This window comes from Sminthopsis crassicaudata, chromosome 4, assembly GCF_048593235.1.
Source record: "Sminthopsis crassicaudata isolate SCR6 chromosome 4, ASM4859323v1, whole genome shotgun sequence".
Taxonomy (NCBI): domain Eukaryota; kingdom Metazoa; phylum Chordata; class Mammalia; order Dasyuromorphia; family Dasyuridae; genus Sminthopsis; species Sminthopsis crassicaudata.
In genome coordinates this window covers 141,722,641-141,741,738 of record NC_133620.1, presented here as the reverse complement: position 1 = coordinate 141,741,738, position 19,098 = coordinate 141,722,641, and the positions used below count along the sequence as shown (strand labels likewise).

Sequence of the window (19,098 nt, the reverse complement as noted above, 5' to 3'; positions counted from 1 at the left end):
GAGGTAAATAATCTATACTTCTGGCAGAACATGAAAGACAGAAACAGCAATAATCTGCCACCCCCTAGAAACTGTTTATTATGAGTATTATGTAAATTTGTAACATCTGGTTTTTGGAGTTTCTCATCCTAACATAGGATTCCCATTTACTCAGAACCATAGAACAAGTCATTCTTTCACCGAGTAGATTGAGATTGAATTTCTTTTTATATCTTAGTTTCCACACCTTTAAGACTAGGTTCTGATCTTTTCATCTTTAGGTTCTTCTATCTAATATGAGAAAAGATCATTGATTTGCGGAGAAATGGCAATCTACTCCTTATTGATGAACTACCAAGCTCTGTAGTTAACCTTGTCTTAGTCAACAGAGGAAGGAGTCTAGTAAATAGAATATTAGACTTTAGAGTAATTTTAGAAATGATATGTGTTTTTTTAAATTGAGAGCTAGATTGAGAGAAATGAAGTTATATGTTTGATAATTAGTTGTAAAAGTAGGAATATAAGCTAGGCAAATTGATTCCTAGCACACCATATATTTTAATCAATGATTTCCATGAATAATTAGATGCATGTTTATAGTTGGTGGTGCAGTGCATAGAACACTGGGACTGGAGTCAAGAAATCCCGAGTTGAAATCTGGCTTCAGACACTTCTAGCTATGTGGCACCAGACAAATCAGTAAACCTCTGTTTGCCTCAGTTTCTTCAACTGTAAAATGGTGACAATAATAGCAGCTATCTTTCAGGCTCAAATGAGATAATATTTGTAATAACAACAGTAGCAACAGTAATAAAAACAGTCCAAAAACTAAACTAGTACTTGGCAAGGTATCTGGCACATCATAGCTAAATAAATATTTATTCCCATAAAAGGCTTAATGATTAGCTAAAACTATCACTAAGAGCTGAAACCATAGGGTCAATGTAAAGTCCTTCACTTAATTCCAAAAATATTAATTATGAAAGTGTGCAGGGAAGAAGATGGCTTCAAACAGTTGAAATGCAAATAATGCTTAAGAGATTTTGTTGGCTGTAAGTTTAATGTGAATCATAAAGCAATTTATAAGAAAACTAATGCTTCATTAAGAGAAGCAGAGTGTCCAGAACAAGAGAGAGACTAGTCTCACTGTACTATACCCTGGTCATACGACATATAGATGGAACATTGTTTTATTCCTGATCATCTCATTTAAATGAATAATCTTGTCTAGAGAAGAGAAATCAAAGTGGTGAAGGGTCTCAATTATGTCATTTGAGGAATGCTTTGATTGATTTTTGGTGTTTAGTCAGGCGAAGGAAAAACTCAAAAACATGCTAGCTGCTTTCAGGTATTAAAAGGACTGTCATGTGAAAGAGAGATTAAATTATCATGCAACTTTTATGATTGAGGCACTGTATTAGATGCTAAGAGAGAAAAAAAAGATAAATAAGACATAATCTCTGTACTTAAAGAACTTATAACACAACTAGGGTACACTAAAGTTTACACAGAAGTCATCATTTAATAAAATATAGACAGTGATAAGAATCATAAGAAAAATACAAAGTGTTCAGAATAAGGAGAGATCCCTCTAGGCAGGAAATCAGGGAGAATTTCATGTAGGAGATCACATTTCAGCTATGATTTAAAATATAAATAGATGTATAATCAGGGTCTTATTCTGATCTTGCCTCATTTGTAATATCTCAGAAAAATTGTTCAGTTCCACACTTTCTGAAACACAGCAACCCCTACAGACTACAAAACATTAAGCCCATGTATTTAAATAGTCCCAGCAACTTTCTACTGGTATGAATTATGCCAGGAAATAAAACATTAAAATGGTTTAAAATTGATAGTTTGGGGGATAGTCCCGAGCTGAGAAAATGGAAGGTAGTGTGTAGCAGAGAATGTATAAGAATATGGACTTAAAAACCAGCAATTTCATTGACAAACTTAAAAAATATAAAAAACCATATTTGAGGTTGCCAACTTGAAAGCATAAGTCATTCATGATGGATTAAATAGAAAATGCCAGATTTATCAGAAGTAAGGAAAGTAAGGAAGAACGTTTCCAAGGAGTCAAGATTTTATGAATTTTATCTGAATGGCAAATGTAATCTACAGCTATGAAGAAAATGTTTTTGGCAACATTTGTGGGGATTGTTTTGGAAAACTAGGACTGAAAAGAAATGCTAGATTTGAGAATGGTGAAGGGTTGTTGGGGCTTTGGACTGAGAACACAAGGGAGGGATATGACAAAATCCCCAAAGGAGTAGAGGGAAAGGCAAAGTATTTACAAATGAGAAAGTAATTATTTTTGTTTTAAAATAAGTCATTTACAAAATTACAATATAGAGTTATATGATATTAGGAAATAGCCAATATTATCCTAAGAGATGATAATCTCTGTTTTAGTTTCTGCCTCAGCTTTAAAAAGGTGACAATGAGGAAAAAAGTGTCAAATTTATACTTGAGAAATCCAAAAGAGACTTGAAACAATTATACTGGGCTTGTCTTGGTACCTTATCAATTAGTTGAAAAATTAAGGAGGGCTTTTTTTTTTTTTTAAAGGAAAATATCCAGGGTTAACATAGCAAGGAAAACCCATGTCCAGGCCTAGGATTTGGGGTTATCCTATGAATAGATTAGTTTTTAATTTCTTTTTATATCTTAGTTTCCATACCCATGAAATGAAGTTAAAATATTAACTCCTTCTGGTCAAAGAACTAAGAGGAGAATGGTTTTTTAAAATACAAGATTGTAAGTCATGATTTGAATGGTTAGAATAGTTGAATGAATAGACAATGGATGTGGCGATCCTGAGTATGCTTTTCTGGTAGCATTCAAAGCTCAATAAGTTGATGTTCCTCTTGTGATCTTAAGAGATAATATCCATTTCAATTTGATAAGTATGAATGAACTTAGATTAAATGTACGTATATTCAGAAAGGTAATGATAATGTATGTATCAATCAATGTGTAATGGCCTTCATTCTGTCAATATAATTTTGACACTTTTTGAGCAAAACATTCTCCTGCAATTAAAAGAAGCCTTCAAATTCTTTACAAAAACAAGCATTTAATAAAATTAAATAGTGAAAAAGAATCATTGAGTACTGAAAAATATTATTCTTGAATTAATAATTTAATGGAGTTTCTTGGGTAACCATTATGTTCCAAAAACAAAGTGTTACCTAGAAAATGAGAAGATCCTCTCATAATTGAGGACCACCATATATATGTATATATTAGTATTTATGTATATTAAGCTCATCTTTTATTTAAAATAATATTATAGTTTATATGTTTGAATAAAAAATTGCCTAATCCAGAGTCTTTTCTATATGCATACTACTTTTTTTTTTTTTTTTTTTTTTTTTTTTTTTTGCACACTACTTTTGAGACTTGGTCCGTGTTGGTACCAGCACAGAAAGGGTGACTTTTTAATTAGCCATATGTCAGGACTTTCTCTGATTACAAGGACTTCCCATGGATTTTTGAAAGAGTAAAAAGTATCTATTTTTTAAAATCACAATTTTATAAACTAAATCTTTTAAATAATTTGATTAGTATTATCATGTTTGAACATTATCATAGGATCACAGATTTGGAGCGGGAAGAGATTTTAAAAATTATTTAATCTAATCCCTTCATTTTACATTTGAGAAACAAAAACTCCAAAAAGTTAAGTGGGCTACTCAAAATACAGAGGTAGATAAGTACTAGAACTTGAACTAGAATTTCTGAATTTAAATCTAATATTGCCACTGTAATCTTCTTTCTTTCTTTAAGTAGCAACTTTAACTCAGAAACAGAAAAAGTAGCTTTTAACAATTATTATTTTCTGACTGTAATGTACCTTATTGTGATAGTTTGACCACAGTATCAACTTTGTATAATGTTGCTAGCAACTATGTATATATACATATCACAAAACTAATAGAAATTTAGAGGTAATCTCTGAAACTTTTTTACTTGATAGATGAGCTTTTTGATGTTCAAATTTATCTGTTGGCAACAGGACTTTTAATTTATAGCACTCTGATTTCACACCAATTCAACTTCTCCAAATTCCAAATGTTTCAACTGCTTCCTGCTATGCTTTGGCCTTACCTAATGGCCTGGTGTGGACTAGAATTAGAATTTGTTTCTCATCAGTCTGAATTAATTGTGAATTTCTGTGAAAAATCTAAAAGTCTATTAGAAGCTGGTTTGTCTCCTTTTTTTTATTACCATCAGTGAAGATCCATTTAATATATTCTGGTGCAGAGAATCAGCTTTCCTAACAAGTTCCTAATAAACAATTTTCCCTCAAGGTTAATATAATAGGCAAATACTTTTTGCTGCAGCAGAAGGTAAGAGCTAATGAAAGATTAGCTTACATTATGATTCATTATTTCAAAATGTCATAATAAGGTGGATTTGTCATGGGCTTTTTTTCTTCTTTCTATTCTTTAGAGAATGAAGATTTTGCTTTCATAATGTCAGTTGATTCACTCAGTGCTTGTTTTCCAGGCCAAGTTCAGACAACCGGCGCCAGGGTGGTAGAGAAAGATTGACCAATGCTGGTGACAAGGGAACCCTTGCTATGGAATCCACCAAGGAGACTCGCTACTGTGCAGTGTGCAATGATTATGCTTCAGGCTACCATTATGGTGTCTGGTCCTGTGAGGGCTGCAAGGCCTTCTTCAAAAGAAGCATTCAAGGTAATAGTGTGTTGAAAACAATTAATCAACCTGTTTATTCCCCAGAGAAAAATGTTTGTGAGTAACATAAACTGAATTCATTTAAAATATGTTCATAGTTGGTGGGACCAACTTGGATTTTTTTAAAGATAGAGTATACTGAAAGTTGTATTTCTTTTCTCAGCACTTGATGCATGCTTGCTGAATTGAACTATAAGTGAATATTGGTGAAAGACAAGGCTCATAGCATCATAGATTTGAAGCTGGGAGCAACTTTATGGGCCACCTAATCTAAGTGTTTTTTCATTAGTCTATATTGCTCCTCAAAGAACGAGAGAAAAAAAGAACTAGCTGATATTAGGATAGGTTTTACTAAGTTCTTTAGCATGTACTATGAATTTTGAAGTCTCTAAGGTGAACACATATTATTTTAAATATGGAGGAAAAAAGAGAAGATGAAAGAAGGGGGGGAGAGAGAACTATTTCCTTCTTTAATATAGATTAAGAGAAAGAAAGGAAGAGGGAAATAACCTTGCTGATGTGCAAAATTTGGTGGATAATAGATTAAGGCCTTTCATATCTTTAAAAAATTTTATTGATGCCTTTTGTTTTTATATCCTAATCATTTCCAAATCTAGCCTTCCATCCCTTGCTCTGAGCCCACTGAGCCTTCTCTTATAACCAAGAAAACTCTCTTAAAAACAAAATCCAATTAGCCCAATGAATCTATCTGATGGCATACATAGCATTTCTTCTCTGCAGTCCTATTATAATTTAAAATTTAATGATTTAGTTCATTTTAGAAAACTACCAGCTTATGGCTGGTGATTTCAATAGTGAAGGAGCTATCATTAGCATTAAATAACAGTTGATAAATGTTCCCTGGTAAAATTTATCTTCTCTTCCTGCTCATTTCTTTCTCCAAATACTATTCTCTTAAGTCAAGTGGCTTTTGTTTATATCCAATAAGGATTACTATCCTCTCTGTTTTGGGGGTTGAGAGATTGCTTTGGGAGTTTATAATTTATTTCTCAAAAGTCAATGATTGCATTAAAAAGAATTTTTTGAGAAATCCTAAGAAGTTCTTGGCTAACTAACTCCATTGGTTCAGAATTTTTGAAGTCCTCATTGCCTAAGTTTTTGAGACAACATCCCTCCATTTAACTATTCCCTGTGTATTTTTTTCTTGGGGACCTTAGGCTTGATAAAGCTCATGGAGAGCCAACACCTATTAAATTATAAATTAAGTGCTTATGGAGCTGGTCTTTACTGGTTGAATATTAATGCTTTTTATTGCTTGGAATAACTTGGAAGTTGAGAGGTAGTACCCATGTTCCATTTTCTCTTGCAGTCAGTGTTGTAATTTTGTACAACTAATACTATTTTTCATAGAGTTATCAGACAATTCAGTCTGGTCCAGTTCTGGGTTCTAAGTCAAGCTCTTTCTCTTTCCATTAAGTAGTTCTAAAATCTTTGATAACTTGCTTAACTTCCTGGACCTTTTCCCTCCTTTCCCCCTAAATTTAGGCTATTGATCTAGATGAACTCAAAAGCTTTCTTTGCTGCAGTCATAAGATTCTAAATATTTAGAATGCCTACTTATGTGCCATACTAGATTTTTTGGAAGAGTCAAAAAGACTGAATCTGTGTTGCAGAGAAATGCATCTAAGTGCAGTGACAAAAATACCCTTTTATGATATAATTATACAATAACAGAATGCAAAATTAAGTGCCAATTCTAATTAAAACTAACAACTATACCAGAGAAACTAAAAAAGGAAAAAGGTGGACAATTAGACTTTTAAACAAAAATCAGAATATTGTTTATTGGAATTTAGATGTTTATTGAAGTAACAATTAAAAATCTCTTATATTATCCCTTTCTTACTTTAAAAGCTAGTTTTTAGGTTCCACACAATATACATTCCTATTGAATCTGATGCTTTCTATAATAAGAATTTAGCCTACAAAAGAGAAAAACAAAACACATTCCTTGGTGAAACAGTAGAGGAAAAATGAGCCTGTCTTGTCTATTTGTTTTATATCTATAGATTTATTTGCAAATCAATTATAGATGCTACTCAATATATTTCCCTTATTTTATGCTGGTTGATATTCTGGAGAATTTGGGCAGGATTTTGCTGGATAACTACATATAAATGCAGTGTTTATAGAACTACTGAAGTCTCGGATACTTTTTGTAAAGCTAATTAGACTTGTAAATTAGGGAAAATATAATTCCTGGAAATTATTGTTTTTATAATCCTTATAAATGATTGTTGGGATTTGGATATTTAAATAGCTCTTAACTACTTGTGCTTTGCTTTATTACAGCTCATCTAAGGTATGACAGAGAATGATTTATATTATTTTGATTTTTAATACTATTAACATTATTATATATTATACTTGTAAAGTTTGCAAAGTTTCACCACAATGATATATTGAAAACAAAGAATGAATTGATCAATAGCCTGGAAGGGACAAATAGAATTATAGAAGGAAGAAAATAAAATTTAAAGATCAACTATTGTAAAAGCCTTTTTTAAATAGATTTGTTGAGTAAAATAAAGATATATATGATGTACTTTACAAACTTTAAAATACTATAAAATGGCAATTATTATTTTAAACAAATCTGCTACATATTTAGGTAGAATGTGAAAATATGGAGTCATCTCTGAATTAAATATTGTCTGATTTAGAACTATGTGCAACGTTGAGATTCCCCCCCGATCTTAATTATATTTTGAGGGTTTAAATGGATGTGTTTGTGAATCTGAAGGGGAACTCTAGGCTGAGTCATAAAGGTTTTGCTTCTCACATTGTTATCATAAACTTGATAATTTGTCGTTGAAAAACTTTATGGGAAAAAGAAAGTCTTTGCCTCTTTGTCAGTTATGCTGTCTCCCCTCTCCTTCTCAACAAGGCAGAGGAAAAAATGAGATGCAGGTGGAGAATGTTGAAGACACTATGGTTATTGTAATTTTACTCATTGCTTATTAAGATAAAATTTCTGTCTCATTATAGTGTGCTGAATCTTTTAACTGAAGGGAGAGTGAATTTGATGGGAAAATATCCAGATTTCAATCTACTTTTGCTTCTTAGAAATAAATATCAAACTTGTGCAAATCTATTTACTCAAGAAGTTGTGGAATAGCCTCCAATTGAGCATATCTTGCTTTAAAAATAAACTAAAATTGCCATGTATAGACAGAAATGACTTCAACACTGATATCAGCCACTGATATCAGGGACCTAGATTCTGTAAAAGATGTGTGTTTGCAAGTAGACACTGGAACAGTTTAAAGATCAGGCTTTGATATAATGGTCAGTTTGCTTTTCTCCCTATAGTAATTACAAGAGTGATGGTGTCTGGGATAAGTGGCAAGACAGTGTTTTTGGCTAACAAGTTTATTTGATTTCTTCATATTTATAATAAAAATGTCTCTCCCTAGCCCAATATGTATACAATATATTTATATTTCCCTATAATTAGAAAAACCTATATATATATATAAATGTATATATATAGGTATGATACACACACACACATACACACGCAAACTTTTTTATTCATGGCTTCAGTATTCTCCACATCTATCCTGGTGCCCTTTTACCCTCACCTGTTATACCTCTTGTTGCTATATGTTGACTCTGCAAAGCCTAGGGCATACTCTTTTGTTAAAAGGTAGATTGGTAGATATTAAAGAGTACAAGCACTTTCTTTCTGATGCAATAAAAATAATTAAAAGAGCATTAAAACTGGTAGAACTTTGGATAGAAGGTAGAAAATAGGTATGGGTGGTTGTTGTTCAGTTGTTCAGTCATTTGCTTCTTCTTGACCTCATAGTCCAAGTGTTCATGGGATTTTCTCTGCAAAGATACTGGAGTTGTTTCCATTTCCTTCTCCAATGGATCACTTTTTGTCAGAATTCTTCATTACAAACTTGCTCTCTTAGATATCCCTGAATGGCATAGTTTATGGTTTCATTGAGTTATATAAGCTCCTGTGCTATGCAAAATAATGATTTAGCAGGGGTGGTAGTACATACTTGGAGTCCTTTCTGTGGGAGAAGATTGAAACTGTGGATCTACTTAAGCTATGGAGTTCTAAACTGCAATATGGTTTAAACTGACTGAGTGTTCACTTTACTAGCATTAATACAGTACTGAAGTCTGGGAATGGAGAGTTACCTGATTGCCTAAGATGAGCTGAGCTGATCCAGGTTGAAAAACAGAACAATTCAAAATTTCCTCTGGCAATCAATATTAGGATCAGATATGTGAGTAACTTGGACACTTCTAGTCTGGGTGAGATAAGGACCAAGACAAAGTCTCAAAAGAAGTGACAGATTGTCTGAAATATTTTAAGTTCATAACAAGTACTTGCCTAAAGGAAGTCATATTAGTACTTGAAGAATTCTTAGATATTATGGAAATCAGTCTTCTCATTTTATGAATGAGGAAACTAAGGCATAGAGATTTGCTCATTTAGGAAATAACAGAGTTGAGATTTGAATCAAAGCCTTTCTGCTTATATATACGCCAATCTTTCTTCTATACCATGCTAAGGAGAGTAGCCTTATATAGTATATGCTTTTTATATACTCATCTGCCCCAGACTATAACTCTTATTTCTTTTTTTATTAAAGCTTTTTTATTTACAAAACATATACATGAGTAATTTTTCAACATTGATTCTTTACAAAACCTTCTGTTCCAAATTTTCCCCTCCTTCCTTCACCCCCTCCCCTAGATGGCAGGTAGTCCAATATATGTTAAATGTGTTAAAATATATGTTAATATATAGACATATTTATATAGTTATCTTGCTAACATATACATATGTTAAATATGTATAAATATGCATACATATTTATACAGTTATCTTGCTGCACAAGAAAAATTGGATCAAGAAGGAAAAAAAAAACCTGAGAAAGAAAACAAAATGCAAGCAAACAACAACAGAAAGAGTGAAAATGCTATGTTGTCATCCACATTCAGTTTCCACAGTCCTTTCTCTGGGTATAGATGGTTCTCTTCATCAATGAACAATTGGAACTGGTTTGAATCATCTCATTGTTGAAGAGAGTCACGTCCATCAGAATTGATCATCATATAGTCTTATTGTTGCCATATCACTCTTACTTCAATGAATTTCTTACTTTGAGTTTTCATTCCCCAAATAATTAATTCACCAGAGAGAAAAGTTATGGAGCAAAATCTGTGCTATCCCAATTCAGTCCACTTTTTATATCAGGAAGATTGCAGTGATTTTTTTCAGTTACTAGTGCTATAAAAAAGTACACTAAATCAATAGGATATATTGGTATGGAAATATTTACACATAGAATCTCTGTATTTTTCATGTGAACAAATAGGCTAGCAAGATGTTCATTGAGATACATAAAGAATTTATCAAATATGAAAACATGTCATTGCCCATACTAATTCTTGTAATCATTACAGATATATTCCTACAATTCTGACATTTTCAAAATCTTTTGGAGATAGCCAGTGATTCTGTACATTGTAGAATTCTTTTAAGATACTTGAATGATCAACCTCACTCCTAGGGAAATATAAGATTAGAGAAAATCATGCTGTAATTTCCCCTAATAGTTTTAAATGGGAAGAAGGAAGACTTAGAGGAGAAAAGCAGTCACAATTGGAAACAGGCAGTCCTAGGAATTTATGTGTGCCTGCGTGTGGGTGTATATGTGTGTGTGTGTGTGTGTGTGTGTGTGTGTGTGTGCGCACGCATTGCTCATGTTGAAAAATCTTAGTGAACTAATTATATGTATTGTATTTGACCAAATCAAATACCATTTTTCTGTTACGTAAAGAAGAATGACCTGAAGGTAAAACTGTAGTCAATGATGCATCAAATGTACATAGTTTTTTTCCTGATAAACTTAAACAACATTAATCATATTTTATTTTTCATTGGAGGATTATGAATGTTATTAACTAATTAAATATCTTTCAAGTATGCACCATGCATGTGGTACTTGGTAGATACAAAATAAATATGGAAGAAATTTAGGTCTTATTGAAGCAGATAATATATATGTTGAAAACCTGATTGGGGGCCTTGAGAAATGGTAGGGATAGGCAATGTATATTGGAATTGAACTAGGTGCCCAAGTTGGGGAAGTAGCTGATTAGGGGTTAGTTTAAGATAGGCATTATAAGGCTTGGGGCTGATGGATGATTTCAAGAATAGTTGAAGTAAGGAGAATAGAACTGAAGAAAAGTGGAGAAACTCAAGTACCTGGATAGCTCCTGGGAAAATTGTGAAAAAGTAACTTTGACAGATATTTAAACCTTTTAGTGCAGAGAACTTTGCCAATTGTTGGGTGAAATATACAGATTAACTAAAACATATTACCTTCCCTCATGTCCAGTTAAAAAATTAGACAATATGATCAATGCATTAAAGTTCTTACAAATTAAGTGTTCTGCAATGTCCCAGAAGAGTGAGCTTTTTATTAGTGGGGAAAATAAGTATAGGTTTCATGAAGGGAGTTTGAGCTGGGCTACAAAGAATAGGTTGAATTCAAAGAATTCTACAAAGAATAGATGGATGTGGCAGAAATCAGGGTGGGGGAAATAAAAAATTTTTGGTAAATAGAACAGTGTGAACAAAGGCATGAAGAGTGCACATGTTAGGCAGGATGCCAAGGATGGTGATTTCTACATTTTAGTTGGATGTGTGCATTGCATATGTGATAAAAATAGGGTGAGTTAAGTCTGGATAGACAAATATATAATGCCATATTGTGGAAGCATCTTAAATGGGATGCTAGGAAATTTGAACTTTATTCAGTGCATAATAAGGAGCAATGAAAGAGTTGTGAGAATAGTCATTAATAAGATAATATACTCATATAAGGAAGACAATTTGTTGTTCATTTCAATAAATCAATAGACAATAATAAGAGTTAGTGGAGGGACAATGGAAAACTAGAGAGGATAGGATAGATACAAAAGTTAATGCTAAGTTAGAATTAAAAAGACATGATAAATTGTTGGAGAGGTGATATAAGTGAGAGAGAAAAATGAGAGATAATCTCTTAGTTTCAATCAGGAAGAGCTAACAATTATAGCATAGCTAAGAGAAAAGGCAAAATCCAAGTAGAAACACTTTTTTTCTTTGGAAGAAAAGAGAAAATGAATTTTACTTTAGACATGCAGTGTTTGAGATGATGGCAGGATATCTAGATGGAGATATTCTATAGGCAGTTTGAGAAATGGGTCTAAAGTTCAAGAATGGTAGACTAGGTAGAATTGTGAAGTTAAGAATAAACATATAGTTTTTATATAGACAAAGACAAATGTCAATTTGTACAGAAATTTTAGCAAAGTGCCCCAGGAATATACTCAGTCATTTACTACTTAAATTTTAATAAATGACTTGAACGAATCATAACTGGCAAGCTTATTAAATTCACAGATGACCCAAATATGGAAAGTATGATACTCAAGATCCCAAACAAACAAGGTGGAATTTGATAGGGATAAATGACAAATCTTATACTTCAGTTAAAAACTTTAGTTTTATAAATAAATAGCTGGATAGCAGTTTGAATAGAACTGGTGTCTTAGCATAGTTCCTGGTATACGGTAGGTACTTAAAAAACATTTATTGAATTATATTGAAAAAGAAAGATATGTCAATTGTATCTCAAATACAGCCAAATATATTGACATAAAAAGGCTAGTCCATCAGAGAAGAGGGAAAAGAGCATTGGCTCTGGAGTCAGAGGTCCTGTAGTCAAATCTGACTTCTGATATTTACTACATACTGTCTTTGGTGCATCACTTACTCTTCACAGGCTTTGATTTCCTCATCTTGTTAAATGTTAGTAGTGGACTAAATTTCTTCTTAATTCTCTTCAGTACAACATTTATGATCCTATGATCTTCAGTTGCATCAACAGAACCATAAAGAATTATAGTTTTGCTACTGGATCTGAGCAGACCATATGTAAAGTATTGCATTAATTTTGGATGACATGTTTTAGAAAGTTGTAGTGATTCAGAGGAAAGCAATCATGATGCTGAAAAGCCTCATAACTATGGTAGGCAATAATCTATTGAAGAGATTAAGATTGTTTATTTTAGAAAAGTGAAGCCTTAAGAGACTATAACAATTAGCAATAAATGGTCATCTAGAGGAGTGATTAAACTAATTTTGCTTAACTATTTAGAATGGTACTAGAAGTAATAAGTAGAAGTTTCAAAGAAGCAAACTTCATCTTCATGTAAGGAAAAATTCTTGGCAGAGATATTTAAAACTAGAATGTGTTGCTTTTGAGGTAGTAAATTTTCCTCTTTGGACATTTTCTAACAAAATCTTATGACTATTCCTTGGGAATGGCAGAGATGGGAAGGATCTCTAAGGCTCCTTCCAGGCAATAGTAAATAAACATTACTTACTTTACATTACTTACTATACATCAAGCACTGTGCTAAGTTCTGGGGATACAAATGCAAGCATAAAGAATGTCAATCCCTGAATTTAAAAGAAATTTATATACTAATGGGGCAAGATAACTCATAAAAGGGAACTGAAAAGATGGGGGAGGATTAGAAGCAGAAGGTACCTGATTGTAGGTATGATAGAAAATGTCCTATAAAGATGAGTCAATAGAGCAACCTAGAGAGGAATGAAGATATGGTTAGTCTGGGCCTTCTTCTCATATAGAAATTATGGGAAGAACTAATTAATGAGCAGGTAAGGCCTTAGGGGAAGAGAGTATTTTTAACGAGAAGTAGTCTAAAGGTGGATTGAGTTTTGGGACTGAAGAGTTTTCTATGGCAGTTAGATAAAATCCCATGGACATTTTTCCAATTCTGAGATTTAGTAGAATAATGGATCACCCAAGGGCATTTCAGATAATGAATGAATCCAAAAAAATTGAGAACCAAGAGAATCATGTCTTGGAAGCTAGTGGAGGAAAGAGTATTCAGAACAACCAAGTTGTCAACAGTATCAAAAGTTCCAGGTAGTTTAAGAAGATTGAAGACTGAAATGAAAAGTCTGTTAGATATTTCAGTAAGGAGGGCTTTGGTGACCTTTGAAAGAGCAATTTTTGTAAAGTGTTGGGGGCAATGTCCAGATTGTATGTGGCTAAAGAGTAAGTGAATCATGAGAAAGTTGAGGATTCTTGAGTTCATACATGGTTCTTTTTATTGTCAGAGCACCAACCTATTCATTTGACTTGAATCTTTCTCTGATTTTTCTGTTTCTGTGGAGATAGAAAAGCATACTTATCCTAAGAACTTCTAGCTACTGCATCAGTTGGAAGGACCATTTTTTTTTGATGAACTGGGCTCCCATCAAAGAGTTTTAACTTTCTCCAGTATATGAATGACTCCCATTCTAGACTCTGGTACTGTCCTTTCTTTCATACTCTGGTCCTCTATCTTCAACAACTTGCTAGATGCTTCTATCTGGCAATCAGGCATTAAACACCTTAAATTCAAGAAATATAAAATGAAGCTCACAGTTTTCCCTAGAAAATCGATTATTCCTTCTTTCTTTTAAAATAGCACCATCATGTCCCCAGTAACTGAAGATCTGAAGAATTTGAGTCACTCTTGATTCCTTCCTTTACCTCATTTTTCACATTTGCTCAGTCACCAAGTCATGTCTATACTACCTTAGAAATTCCTCTAACATAAATAGCTAAGACCCTTGTTATCTCTTTCCTGGATTATTACAATAGCCTTCTAGTAAGCCTCCATACTAGCAGGTTCACCTCACTCCTCTCATTTTTGTATCAACCAGTTTAGAGCTCATAGAGAACAAATATGGAACTAGGTTTAATGAAGGCAGAGACTATGTCTTATTCTTTCTGTCCCTCTTAGAGTTCATTTGGGGTATATTACATAAAGCAGATATTCACTGTTTTTTTTTTTAATGAATAACTGAATGGCCAACTGAGGCCAGATTGTGAAGGCCCTTGAATGCTAGTCTAAGGATTTTGGACTTTTTCCAGCAGACAATAGGAAGCCATTAAATTTTTTTTAGTTAGAGAATGACATGATGAAAACAGTATTTAAAGAAAATTGGTCTGGCAGCTGCATGCAGGATGGATTAGATGGGGAAGAGAATAGAAGCAGGAAGAATAATTAGTTAGCTATTGCAATAATCTACATATGAGCTGAGAAATACCTGAACTTAGCTGGTGGTAGTGGAAATAAAAATAAAATATTGTGAGAGACAATAAGAAGGAAAAATCTATAGGCTTTAATGACTGAGTAGAATTTCTACTTTCACAGTCTCAAAAAATAGAAGAAGAACTGAATTTCAGAAGTTATGAAGGAGCCAGATTTCATATTGACATAGAAGTTTTTTTTTTTTTAATTAATGCTGTACTCAAGTATCAGGTAATGGGTTCTTCATCATTTAAGATATTCAGGTAGAAGCTGACCAATTTCTTGTTCATAGTGTTTAAAGAGATTGTTGGCTTGGTATTAGCTAGACTACACGACGTCTAATTTTGAGATTCTGTTATCCTTATTGCATAAGTTTGAAGGGCCAAGACTAGGGAATAAAAAATGTCAAGTCTCAGTGACATGGAAAATAATGGTATTAAAGGGAGAAACTCTGGTTTGCGGAATTCAAGAGCTTAATTTCAGGACAATTTCCATTTGAAATGGTGGCAGGATACTTGGAAATGTTCATTATTCACTTGAAGATTTGGAATTAACACCTAGGATACAGGATACCTTGGGTATCACATCTTCCAGTTGATTGTAAAGAAAACTTGAAAGGAAATCTTCAAAGACTTGCTAACTATTTGCTAATAATGAAACAGTGCTTACAGTGGCTGTAACATATCCTCCTGCATTAAAATTCTTCTTTTTTTTTCAATTCTAGTTCAAATGACATCTCTTCTATGAAATTTAGGCATCTGAATGGAGAACTTTAACAAATACAAATATGGAGTTGGTGATACATTTCAGGTGAATAGTATTAACAAAGGCCCAAAGATGGAAGAGGACAGGATTAAACCAAGGAACAAAGAAACCCAGTTTGGTTGGAATGTAGAACACAATAATTTAATTTAATTACCAATTAATATACACCACTCATAGACAAGACAACAAGCTTAGTACTTGAGTTACAAAAAGTAAAAGAAAAAACATCCTTATTCTTTTACTTGAGGGATACTGATCTGTATCTGTATAGTTAAATATAAGATAATTTAATGAGAGAGAAAGCACTACTAGCTAGGCTGAATAGGAAAGGCTTTTTATAGCAGGTAGTATCTGAATTGAGCCATAATGAAAGCCAAAGATTTTAACCTGTGGGATTGAATTCCAGGAATAGGAGCCAACCTGTGCAAAGATGGAGGCAGGAATAAATTGACAAAGAGAAAGTAGGTCAGCATGGCTAGAATGCAAATTGCCTGAAGATCAGTGAGAAAAAAATCTGGACAGAAAGGCTAGAGCCAGGATTTGAAGGGTTTTAAATGGAAAAAATAGAGTAATAAGAATTTCATCTGGGAAGTTACAGAGTCTATCAAAAATTATCAAGCCCAGCAGAAGCATGACCATATTTGTATGTTAGGAAAATAATTTGGGCAGTTGTGTGGCTAGATTGGAATGGATTATTGGTAAGCAGGGAGAATAATTAGGAAGTTATTAAAATAGGCCAGATAAGAGGTGATAAAGACAAAAATTAACATGGTAGACATATGAGTAATAAACAGTGTGATGAAGGTAAAATACATAAGACTTGGCCACTAAATGCTTAAGGATGGTGAGGATGAGCAAACAATTTTATATGGCTTTGAGTTGTTGAACTTAGGTGATTTAAAGGATAACTGCAAAAATAAGCTTTTGTTTTTTTTTTTTTTGGGGGGGAGGGATAATTATCAGTTCCATCTTGGATATGGAAAGTTGTAAATAATAAATGCTTGTTGATTGATAAACTCTTATTTCAGATAAAACTGGGCATGTGAGAGTCATGTTTGTTGATGTACTTGAATGCAATATTTGGAATTTGTACTTTATTCTTAGCTTGAGAGGAAGTATGGAAAGTTTTTGAATAGAGGAACAAGCAGCTTATTAGGAAGATAGTTTAAGCAATAGTATGATAATTGATTTGAAAAGTACAATTTAGAGAAAAGATAACCATTATAGATGTATTACAATGATCTAAGAAGAGATTGAGCCTCTCCAAATTTTCTTAGGATATTGCCTGAATTCACTCCTTTATCCTTTCAGAAATAAAATGTTTCTACTAAAGAACAAGGGTTCATAGAATGTCCATCCATGAACTGAACCTGGAATAATTAGGGTCTAAATTTCCCATGAATAATGAGCTAGCTATTCATTTTTTCAGATATATCATAGAGGGAATTCATGCTTCAAATAAAATAGGTTGGTTAAGCTCTCATTGAGTTTTATAGAAGTAAAAGACTTTAGAAGTCATTGATTCCAACCCCTCCATTTTACAGATAAGTTGCTGCAACACAAACAGGGGGAAAGACTTGCTTAGGTCTATGAAAATAGGATATATCAAAGCTGCTATTTTAAATTGAATTGGAATTAGACTGTATTGTGATTTCACTATTAATATTTTTCTGCAGCTTTATAGTGAAATTATTTCCTTAAGTAAATAAAACTAGTTTCATCAAAATTTTTCTTCATTTCTTGTTCATCTACTTGACAGAGTTCATGGCATACACAAATTGCATCAATCATACTTGACCTACTATCTAAAAGTTTATTACAGAGTTATCATAGTTCACCTCTTCCATCCCCTATTAAGATTATTGTCTGAATTTTATCCGAATTAGATTGAACAATAGCATGTTGAAAGAAATTCTTCTCAATGAGTCCATAAACCTAACTTAGTGGCCTCTGTGTCCTATTGCCCCTTACTCTCCAGTGTTCCACTGAACTAGCCCATTCTAATTTTTCTGTTTCTCTAATGATTAGGAAGTTTTTCCTTGCATTGAACTGAAATTGGTCTATACCAACACCTGGTGAATAGTAAGCACCTAATAGATGTTTGTTGTTGACTTGTATCCATTTTTTCCTAATTCTCTTCTCAAGAATTAAGAACAAATAGCCTGTCTTCCATGTGACAAGCCTTCAAATACTTGAAGATGACTATTGTGGACTCCCTAAGGCTTCCCCTCTCTAGGATAAAACTTAGTTTGGAATATTTTCTTGTCTTCTTACTACCCTGGTTGCTCTTCTCTGGACACATTCCAATCAGCAAAGATCATAAGATTTAAGAGAAATAACAAGGAGAATAAGGACAGAATAATTTGAGAAACTAAATTGAACTACCAATGTAGATTTAGTTCTGGAGAATGCTGAATAGTGTGGGAGCCCCATACATTTTTGTTGCATTTTTTTCCTTTCTTGTAAGTCTTTTGCCTTTCATCTTGAAGAATCATGAATCTTATGCAATAGAAAAAGAAGGTTGACAAGGTCAGAACATTTCCAGAGGATCCACTTGGAGATTATCATATGATTATCAAATATAAGAGTCTTAGAAAAAAGGTTTAGAATAGGCTCAAAAACTTTTCATCTATGTGACTTTCAGATATTTGAGTGCTGTTAATTGATAAGAAAAAGAAACCCTGCAATTATTAATAGAAAACATCACTCTTTAAAATGCCAATCCCAGTAACACTTTTATTATGATAATTGCTCTTAAATATAGCCAAATGAAAGGAAAATAGTGTGTGTGTGTGTGTACATGTGTATGCATGCATGCACATGCATATTTGTGCAAGTAAATTTGTGGTTAAGAATATGCGTATTAGTATGAGAATATATGTTTATTTTAAATTACAAAATGGTTTTATTTCTATTGATGTGATGATAATGGGATATTTTTCAAGGATGGGAAAATGGACTAAGTAGGTATTACATGAGAGATAATCCTAAAATGTATTTGACAAATAAATTCATTATAGATAGGAACCCTCATTTTTTGGAGTCACAGCTGAAGCTTTTGAGTTCTTTAAAAACCATGGCAACAAATATCTTTGAAGGCTAGGGGAAGGTTCCAAATGTTTTAATCCAAAATGTTTTCATGCTACCTCTTCAAATATTCTTCTTTTTTTTGTTTCATCAAAATTAAAATTAAAATTTCCCCAATAGCTCAGAGGTTTATGTTAAAATGGCAGATTATGTGGTTAAGCTCAGATAGTGGTTAAACTCATCAACAATTCCATTAAGAAATGCATGTCTATAAGTGGTCATAATTTAGTGCAAAAATTTCAGACAGGCTTTAATGGATACATTTCCTAAGGTCATCAAATTGCTCTCAAAATTATGTGCCAACATTTGTTCTTTAAAGTCTGATAATAGTGAACTAGTTTTCCAATTCACACTTTTCTGTTTTCCTACATATATCCCAGTTTTCACATATGAAAAACTTCTGTTGATC

The 19,098-nt window shown here is 32.8% G+C and overlaps 1 protein-coding gene across 19 annotated transcripts in view; it reads left to right on the top strand.

The window, feature by feature from the left end:
• The window catches only part of ESR1 (estrogen receptor 1), a 477,882-nt gene that overhangs the window by 165,917 nt on the left and 292,867 nt on the right, over positions 1–19,098 (top strand). For 10 of the 19 annotated variants that reach the window (XM_074309528.1, XM_074309531.1, XM_074309527.1 and 7 more), the window contains one exon: positions 4,498–4,694. In XM_074309528.1, the coding sequence (XP_074165629.1) occupies positions 4,498–4,694 (197 nt within the window). The remainder of the gene's footprint in view (positions 1–4,497; positions 4,695–19,098) is intronic. The other 9 variants (XM_074309534.1, XM_074309533.1, XM_074309521.1 and 6 more) reach the window with 1 other exon arrangement.